Source organism: Pteropus alecto, unplaced genomic scaffold (assembly GCF_000325575.1).
Source record: "Pteropus alecto unplaced genomic scaffold, ASM32557v1 scaffold24, whole genome shotgun sequence".
Lineage (NCBI taxonomy): Eukaryota > Metazoa > Chordata > Mammalia > Chiroptera > Pteropodidae > Pteropus > Pteropus alecto.
Genome location: NW_006439192.1, coordinates 20,618,963 through 20,628,327, shown reverse-complemented (window position 1 = coordinate 20,628,327; position 9,365 = coordinate 20,618,963). Strand labels below are relative to the sequence as shown.

Below are 9,365 nucleotides of genomic sequence, written 5' to 3'. Positions count from 1 at the left end.
GTGTAGTAAGGACAAGAGGTCTTCAGGATGCAGGGGTGCTGGAGTAGAGGTCAGGGAATAACTATAAAATGGATGCCTTGAAACACCATCTACTTCCACACCATTTCTCTAACTTTTTTCTCCTCTGCCCTTCCCAGCTTCTTCAAAGTGTCTATACTTCTGTGGAACTTCCTGAACTTCAGAGTTCAGTGTAGTAACATTTGACCACAGAATTCAGAAGAATTCTGAAAAGGAATTTTAACTCATTCACTCAATGACTGCCCAAGGTCACGAAGAAGAAAGAGATGGAATTGGTTCCAAGACCCAGGCCACCTGACCTGCATGTCTCTCCAGGGACCTCAAATTACTGACATTGTGGACTAAAAACAGAATCTGCAAAATTTGCCTTTCTTTTTCTTTTAATGTCTTGTTTTGATTCTTTGGTTTCTGTCCTCCAACCATGTGTTGTACAGTTATTTCACGCAAAATATTGAGTATCTTTAATCGCCTATAAACTCTCAATTGCTACATAAACCAGACAGTCTAAGAAAGTGTACACAACTTACAGATGTGTCCTATAAATACTTTAAAATGTGAATGTGGCAGAATACTTACTAAGCTTTTATTTCATAATGCAAGACATATAATAGTCATGTAATAGTTCCTATCTCTACTGCTTATATTCTAGAGATGATAAAATTCAGCTAGTTGGTACATTTAAGACTGTTCATTTGGAGACAGGACTTAGTTTTTAGAGAAGACGGAAGTGCAACGCTGAACCATATTGTATTAATTTGTTGGTGCATGAGAGTTAAGGCTGAGTCCCAATCTCTATGTCATTCCATTCTAGTTGTCAAAGAAATGATTCAATTATCGTCTTTTACTTTCAAAAAGCTGCCTCCTGATAGCCCGCGAACCTCTTTCACCTTGCCTTGTAGAAATTCAAGTATTAAACAGTGATCGCGGCTTTCAAAATTTTGTATTTTTGCTCAAAAGGATTGTCTGAAACGAGCACCGTACTCTGGGTTGGGATGCAGGATAATTTTCTGGATGGACTGTCACGAAGCTCTTCCTCCTATAAAGAACTCACGCTCCCTTGACCTAACAGGCGAACACGGACTGGTGGAGAGTTCATCTCAGATGAGACGGATACTTCCGAGAGCAAGTGAGCGACCTCACATGGGAAGACCGAAAAACATCACCACGAGAAATCTCATGTTTGCAGGCAAGGAAACAGACCAGATGGATTCCAGCTTTGCAGGCAGAAAAAAAATCACTCACATGGCACAAAAATATGACACGACCGAGTCCATCCCACTTCCCTTCCCTGATCAAGACTTACCCAATCACAATCAGCCCCAGGCTTGCGCTCGCGTCCCCTGGGCCAGGCCCCGCGCCTCGAGGCCTGGGCGCCAGCGGGCGCGCACACCCCGCGCGGGCCCCCTGCAAGTGACGGGGGGTCGCGCGTCCCCGCGGCCCTGGGGCCCCGGCTCTCCGCCCGCCCAGCGCTGCGCCCCCGGCCCCTCTAGCTCCGCACATGCCGCGGAGTCGCGTCCGGAAACCCAGAGACTTGAGCGGCGCGTCCAGGGGCGCTCCCGGGCGGGCCTGCGCAGCCCATGGGCGCAGCTGCTCGCTGGGCGCCCGGGGTTGCTTCCCACTGCAGAGCTTTCGGCCCCCGCAAAGACCAGATTCCTGCGCCGCGGGGCGACGCCTCCGTCCCCTCCGCGCACGCCCTTCCCTCCTCCTCCCCGGCTCGCAGCACTCTCCGCAGAGGTCAGGCTGGGCAAGGTGGCGGGTCCCCAGCGCCCCCTCTTCCAAAGCCTGGTCGGGATCCCCGCCCCCATCCGCCTTCTCCCTGCGCTCTGTCCACCGCCCACTTTCCCAGGACCCAGACCTCCGGAAAAGCACGTGGTTCTCTGTTCCCGCTGCCAGAGGCCAGATTTCATAATTCACTGACCGCGCTTTGGCCGCAGGCCACGCGGCGCCTGCCCCACCTCCCTCTCCTGGCCACCAGTGAGCCTGCGTCTGGCCTGCCAACCCCTTCCCCCGGGGGCTGTCTGGGTGGGTCTTTCCGGATAAGTGTTTGCCGTCCTTAAAATAGAATTTCTCAGACCTGGCAAATACAAGATGCTAGCTGATCACTAGGAACTCTAGGTTAAATTATGCACCAAAGATGTTTTCTTTCATATCCTCTATCTTCAAATAGATGTTTTATCTTATGTAGTTCAATAACTTGTCTAAAAACCAGAGACATACCTGCGTTTTCGTTTATTAATATGTGCTTGTTTCTATCTTGGAGTCATACGGTTATACCAGGACCAGAGTCACTGGGTTGTGTTCTGAGATAGCAAAATTACCAGGACACCATTTTCATAAACTTAAAGAAAACGGATTGAATTAACTGAGATAAAATACATTTTTAAAGCAAGGTGTGAAAGGGTGGACTCTACCTATGGCACGCCTTTCCCATTAAAAGATTTTTTAATAATTATAACTAATAAAGTGGATGCTCGCGTACTTTCCTGCCTGTCCTCTATTGCCATTTTCTTTTGAGATCTGAGGCCTTCTAAATCTGAACAGGTACAAAGAAGCCCACCTAATCTTCCTGCTCAGTATCCTGCACTTACAGAGCTAAACCAAGCTTGATTTTTTTTAGTAGCGAAAAATTCAGTTTATTTATTTTGTATATAGCATTTAAGGGACCTTCAAGATGATGAGAAGAAACCACTACCAACACCAAAACAATCATCCGTTCTTGAACTAAGGCTATTAGGATCCTCACCATGTTTATAGATAATTAGTAAGTTATAAATTCTAATGAGATTTTAAAGACCGATACATACATATAGGTATACTTGCAGGGTTGTGTATCATAAAAACTGATGGTATCTGAAGTAAACACATATCTTCTAATGCTATTTATATGTAAAGCGATACATGACAGGGAAACAAAAGAACATTATGATCCATATATATGGTAGCTGCTTTTTTGTTTAATTGTTTAACATCCATACTAGGTAGATACAATTATCCAATTTTAGTGATGAAAATACTGAAGGCAGAGACTTTAAGTACAGTGTTCAAGGTCACTCAACTAGGATGTGGTAAGTGCATCCCAGGTATTTATTACTGTGACAAACCACCCCCATCTTAGTGGATGAAAACAACTGTCATTTTATGGTCACAATCCACAGAATTCAGGAATTCCGGCAAGACTTGGCTGGGTGATTCTTTTACTTCATGTGGCATCGAGTGGGGTAACTCAGTGGTATTCAGCTGTCTTCTGGGCTAGTCCGGAGGGTCCAAGGCTTCACAAATATATCTTGGGGGCCAGGGGATGTCAGGGGGGCTGTGCACAAATGGGCCCTTTTTCCATGTAGTCTCAAGACATCCCCAAGTGGTCTAGCCAACAGGGCAGTCATAACTTCTAAATAGCAGCTCAGGGCTCGAAGAAACCAAGGCAGAAGCTGTCATCTCTATTAAAGGCTTGCCTGGAACGGGCAGTGTCACTTCGACTGTACTCCATTATCAAAGCAGTCACAGATCCAATGTATTGGAAAAGAGAAGCCACCTCTCAATAGGAAAAGTGTCGAAGAATTTGCAGACATCTTTATTCTGCCATAATCCACCTTCTGGCTACACATTATTCACACTCCTCTTGCAGGCATGCACAGTATACTCAGGCCTCTCAAGAATCTCAATTATGTTCAAGTGAGAATACCGAGGCTCCTCCTTGAGGCATTTCCTCTGGACCTAAAGACCAGTGGATTAAAGGGACAAGTCAGCAGCCTCCCACAAACTGAGCAATGGTGAGATAGAGATGGATAGCCACAATTGACACACTCGTTTGAAAGGAAGGGAAGCAAGAAACACAGCAGTCATTGGTCCACGGCTATTCAAAACCCAAGCAGGCTCAAGTTGCCCATTCCTTGATTAGGACCCACTTCTGCTTCTGGACTTCTTTCCATCTCTTAGCTTGCCTTCCAGGCTCTTCCTTCTACCCTTTGAGGAATCCTCATGAATATGAAATGGTCCAGGTTTGCAAATAAGTATGCTCTGGGCTTGCTTCCTTCCAGAGAAGGTTGGGGTGGGGGGGACAAAAGTCTGAGTCCCTCCTAGTCCAAGCAGGTAGTGCTTCCACCACTCCGCCAATATAATTCTCTGATGTAAATGTTGTGCTTTTCTTTGAATTTTATCAGAGTTCACTTCACTAGTCATAAGCCACATTGACCTTTCTTTCTGGGACAGAAATATATTTCATTTAATCCAATATATCTAAAATATTATTCCAAGGTGTAATCAATATAAAAATTGAGATATTTTAAATTACTGCAGATTTTAGACTTACCAAGCCTCCACAATCATGTGAGCTAATTCCTTAAAATAAATCTGTCTCTATCTCACTATCTTTCTCTATATCTATGCATCTATGTATCCATCTATCTGTAAATATATCTCTATAAGTCTATAAATAGACATAGAGATATAGATGTAGACATAGATATAGATGCATCTAATTGGCTCTATTTCTCTGGAGAACCCTAATACAGTGGTGAAATTGGAATGAAATACAGAGTTTCGTTAATAACAATGCATGAATGTTGGTTCATTAATTGTAGCAGATATATCACAATAATATAAAGTATTATTAATAAAGAACAACTTTTCTGTAAATTTAAAACTGTTCTAAAATGAAACTCCTCTGCACATTTGAATATATTTTACAAGTTAGTAACTGCTTTCCAAGAAGAGCAATAAAACAATATCATGTTTTATTATTTCAATGTGAATAGTATAAGAAACTTAGAAAGTGGCAGGTAAACTATGAAGCTTATATAAAATTATAGAAAAATGTGGAATTAATATAGTATTTAACATAAAAATGAAAAAATTATCTAGGTTGCAAAATTTATAAGGACATTATTTTTAAATGTTTATAAGAAATCATAGTGAGTTATATTTGACATTAAATAATAGAAATTTGCTTTATATGAAATTTTTTTCTAAGAACACAGCCTATGCAAAGCAAAATACAACTATATATACTTGATTCACTTTGGATTAGAACATTTTTGTGCAATATTGCTAGAAAGCCACTAGATGTCAATCTTTCCTATCTTTTACCACTTTAAAAACCATGCCAAATTTTTTTGCAAAATTTAGGATTTAGTAAAAATTCATTCCAGTACACATGTAGAATCTTGTTTGGATCAGAAATCACAATTTGCAGTGAACAATATCTAGGATGCACAGCTAACGGAAAGTGTCTAACATACACCATGAATGGAGTGCTCTCACTGGCAGGCAAATAGGGTCAAGAACCTACATACCTTACTTCTAAACCTCACAACAACCTGAAAGGTGGCTAATTCTTTTTGTACAGAGAAGCAATATTAAGTATACCATCAGAGATAAACAGTTTTATCCAGATCGTCCACTCTAAAAGATTCATCTCAGATCTAATTTGCAGATATCTGTTAAAGTTCCCTTTTCATAAAGATGTTCTATGTACATCTATTATAGATATATCAAAAACATTCTGTAATAATAGTCACTGCATTTCTTTAATATTTGCCATATCCCTGTCCATTTTAAGCACTTGATATATGCTAATGTATTTAAGCTTTGCGATTACTCTTTGAAGGGGGGAATACTGTTAGCATTGTTCTGCAGATTCATAAACTGAGGCACAAAGTTGATGGCGTGGCAAATGCACATTCTAGCTTAGGCTGTTTGTGACAAAGCTCACATCACACTTCTATGCAGGATATACCCCTCAAAAGCCCTCTGTGAATAACAGAGAGAAACTAAAGCTCACTATATTTAGCAAAGAATAAAAAATTGTTTTAAATTTAAAAGAATGCTTTATCTAAAAAGAGATAGCAGAAGGAAAAAGTATTAGACTTTTAACATAAAGAGTGTAGAAAACTTAGAAAGTTCCAAGTAACCTATGAGGTCGACAGTTTTTATCAAATTATAGAAGGATATGGAATTAGGATATTATTAAAAACAAAACACCTATATTGGTTATTTAAAAACCCAACAACTTCTAAATAAGTGCTGAAATCAATCAAGAACAATAATTATTAGGTGAGATCATATGAAATTGCCAATAGCATACTGTTTTGAACCAGAAAAACAGAAATTTTATGTTTCAGCTAATACGTTGGGTAAATGGGTTTTATCGTATTTATTAATATTCAATATTTTTTCTTACTATTAACCCTTTACTTTGTGATACTTTAGTCAATAGAAAGTGAAAGAAAACACAAACAATTCAAAAACTTATAAATATTTTTACAAAAAATTCATCACACTTTCAAAATGAAAACAACCGACTAAATATATTCTATGAAGATTTCTCTTTCTCATACTACAACATGAATATAGTCAATTTTTAAAATGATTTTTAATATTTGATTTTATTTATTCTTTTAATTAGTAGAGAGGAAAATGAAGACTTTGTAATAATTACTAGATCACTATTATAAATTCGTTTTATTTTGTATTTTAAAGTCTACTATGTCTGATATAAAAGCTACACCAGCTTTCTTTTCATTTGAATGTGCATGCATTAACACTTCATCCATACATTCATGTTCGACATTTCTGTATTCTTACATTTAAACTGTCTTTGATAAACAATATAAATTTGCTGCTTACAGCTTAAATTCAGAGAAGATTAAATTTAGCAGACTGGGCTGGGGGCTCTAGCCATCCCAAATCACTATAATCCAATCAAGAATTGAGAAGATTTAAATCTGGGGTTCAGTCTCAGAAACTGGTCTACTTCCATTTCACCCTAACTACTAGGTGGTTTTTTAAAAATTTATTGTCCAGCCTTTCTAGTTATACTCAGGTGGTAGTTGGTCCAAAACTATCTAGTCTGCCATTGCTGGAAACAGAACTAAGGGAATTTTTGTAGAGAAATATTGCACAATGTTTGATATAAACCAAGAAAATCTTCAGTAAAATATACACTTTCCCCCTAATGCTTTTAATGCAAGAATAATTCACTACTGCTTTCTGGTGAGAACAGGATTGTGTCTTGCTTCATTGTTTATGGCAAAAACAAAGGCTTCCAACAGGGACAATTACATGCATTAAAAGTATATTTGGACCGCACACACACACACAAGATGCTCAAATCAAAGTGCACTATTAACCAAATGAGCAGCTGAAGGACATTAAATGATAAAGATAAACATTCTAATCCTAAAGTGATTTTACTATGACCTTGAATGCACAAAAACCACGAGCTCTGGAACATAATAGACACATTTCTATTCAGCATGGCTCAACTCTTGGCTATAATAAAGACAAAAACACATTTTCAAAAAAAAATGAAAAACACGTTTTCCTTATTATAAGGAAGACAAAAGTCTTGTGTGCTAAGGTATTCCATGGAGGATTCTGTTGTTGTTTTGTTGTTGTTCTTGTTTTAGTAACATTTAGCTGAGCCTCTCTTCAATATAGAAAACTACTATATGAGTTTCCCTGCAGAGCACAATTTCTTCTTACTCATGTATTGTCTAAAATCATGGTCCTTCACCTCAGTCTCAGTTTTAAGGTCTGTACCAAGAAATTTAGGACTAATTTTATGAACAATTAACATTTTTAAAAAAAGAGTATTTTTTGAGACTATCCCTTTCACTTACAGTCCCATATTTTTGTTTATGTGGAAAGTAAGAGTTCATGAACAATTATGCATGATCATGTATCTTTCATGTAAATGTCATCCTATGATGTGGAGGATTCCAAGGTCGAGAGCCACTCCACAGAGACCCTGTACCCACACTCCTGCTACATGACTTCTGAAGAGCGGAGTAATAAACATTTCTTCTGAGTGTTCAGTAATCTCATAAGCTTAAGCCAAAACCATCCTTTTGTTTCAATCTGTTTCTCATTATCCAGGATGGCTTTGGGAAGTAAACATACTTATACTTCTGAGCAGTGGCGTGTTGGTAAACTAGGTCTCTGAAATAAAAAGCCAATTTGCAGGGTGCGACTACTCCCTCCTTGGCGAGGTTCGAACTACCACTGTGATGCCACTGAGTATGGAACTGGAAATAGACGTCAGCCGGTATAATCAACGCCATCACAACTCTGCCTGGTGGGAAGAAAGAGAGTCTCAGAGATCACACAAAATTCTACTTTTGCCTTTAAAGTAACTGTCATAAATACAGTATTTGTAATTGACTTCCATGACAAATTTACCACTACAAAATTTCATCTTATTCTTCAATATTCCTCTTCAATGGTTCTGAAGCAGAAAATTAGTTCAAAATCACCACAGAATTGTGATATATAGCCTATTTTTAAAGAATAATTGATTCTCTCATATGATAGAGAAGCTGAGAGAGTGGATTAACTCTATCCATTCTGCAAAAGAAGGGAAACTTGGGAAAATATTAGGAAAGGCAAGTGAACCAATTTATTCTTTTCGATTACAAGGAGTGAGACTCACTCATGTTACCCCTTGTAATGAGTTGTATGAACTAGGAGAGCAAGGTGATGATAATGAACGGATTTTATTTCCTAGGAATTATTAAAATGGAATATTAGAAACAAGAATCCAGATCCCACAGGAATCCAAGAAATGCTACCCAAACACGAATTTAAGGGAGGAACAAAAATGGCAACACAGTAGGCTTTTGAAGATGGAGATTTTGAGAACACGAAGGCCATTCAACCTCCTAAGCAGCTAGAGAACAGACCAGCTTCTCGCCCTCCTGGCGATACAAGTTTAGGGACCATGGTGAAGGTGCCATAATTACTAACGTGATTCAGCTCCTCTGTGTTGCTGCTTCAACATCTCATCCTCTACGCAATATTTCCTTTTGACCTCTGCTTCTGGGCTTTTGGTGATTTACGATCCCATGTATCTCATCGCCTCTGCTCTCTACATTCCCTCAGAATATCCTTCAGCTCCAGTTAATAACAATAATCTTAATAATAATTACCTAACATTTATTAAGACCTCGTATTTCAGTCAAGCCCTCTGCTAAGTGCCTTATGTGAATGACCTCATTTAAACCCAACAACTCTGTGAAAGGAGTACCTACTAACTTTTCCTCCCTTGCAAATTCTCATGAGAAACATATTTCACTACATTTACATCCCTCCTTGGGCTGAGTTTCCCCTACCAGTGGTCCCCAACCTTTCTGGCACCAGCGACTGGTGCTCCTATGAGAATCTAATGCCTGATGATCTGAGGTGGAGCTGAGGCAGCGATGCTAGCGCTGGGGAGCAGCTGCAAATTCAGATGAAGCTTCGTTCCCCACCTGTCGCTCACCTCAGTTCCTAACAGGTCACGGACCGGTACCAGTCTGGGCCCGGCAAGCTGGGGACCCCTGCCCTAGCCCACTTCACTGATTGCTGGCCAG

General features: G+C 39.6%; 1 protein-coding gene and 1 long non-coding RNA gene across 4 annotated transcripts in view; one reads left to right on the top strand and one right to left on the bottom strand.

Annotated features, from left to right (window-relative positions):
• LOC112483334 overlaps positions 1-1,315 on the top strand; it is a 6,039-nt gene extending 4,724 nt beyond the window's left edge. The window contains exon 3 of one of the 2 annotated variants that reach the window (XR_003047598.1): positions 1,088-1,315. This is a non-coding gene — a long non-coding RNA (uncharacterized LOC112483334). Of the gene's footprint in view, positions 1-137; positions 873-1,087 lie in introns of those variants that run through there. The other variant, XR_003047597.1, reaches the window with a different exon arrangement.
• FAM149A (family with sequence similarity 149 member A) overlaps positions 1-1,984 on the bottom strand; it is a 25,863-nt gene extending 23,879 nt beyond the window's left edge. The window contains exon 1 of one of the 2 annotated variants that reach the window (XM_025049913.1): positions 1,874-1,984. Coding sequence is in view for 1 of the 2 variants with exons in the window: in XM_006916404.3 (XP_006916466.1) it covers positions 1,322-1,518 (197 nt within the window). In the remaining variant the exon portion in view is untranslated. Of the gene's footprint in view, positions 1-1,321; positions 1,815-1,873 lie in introns of those variants that run through there. The other variant, XM_006916404.3, reaches the window with a different exon arrangement.
• Between the last annotated feature and the right edge of the window lie 7,381 nt (positions 1,985-9,365).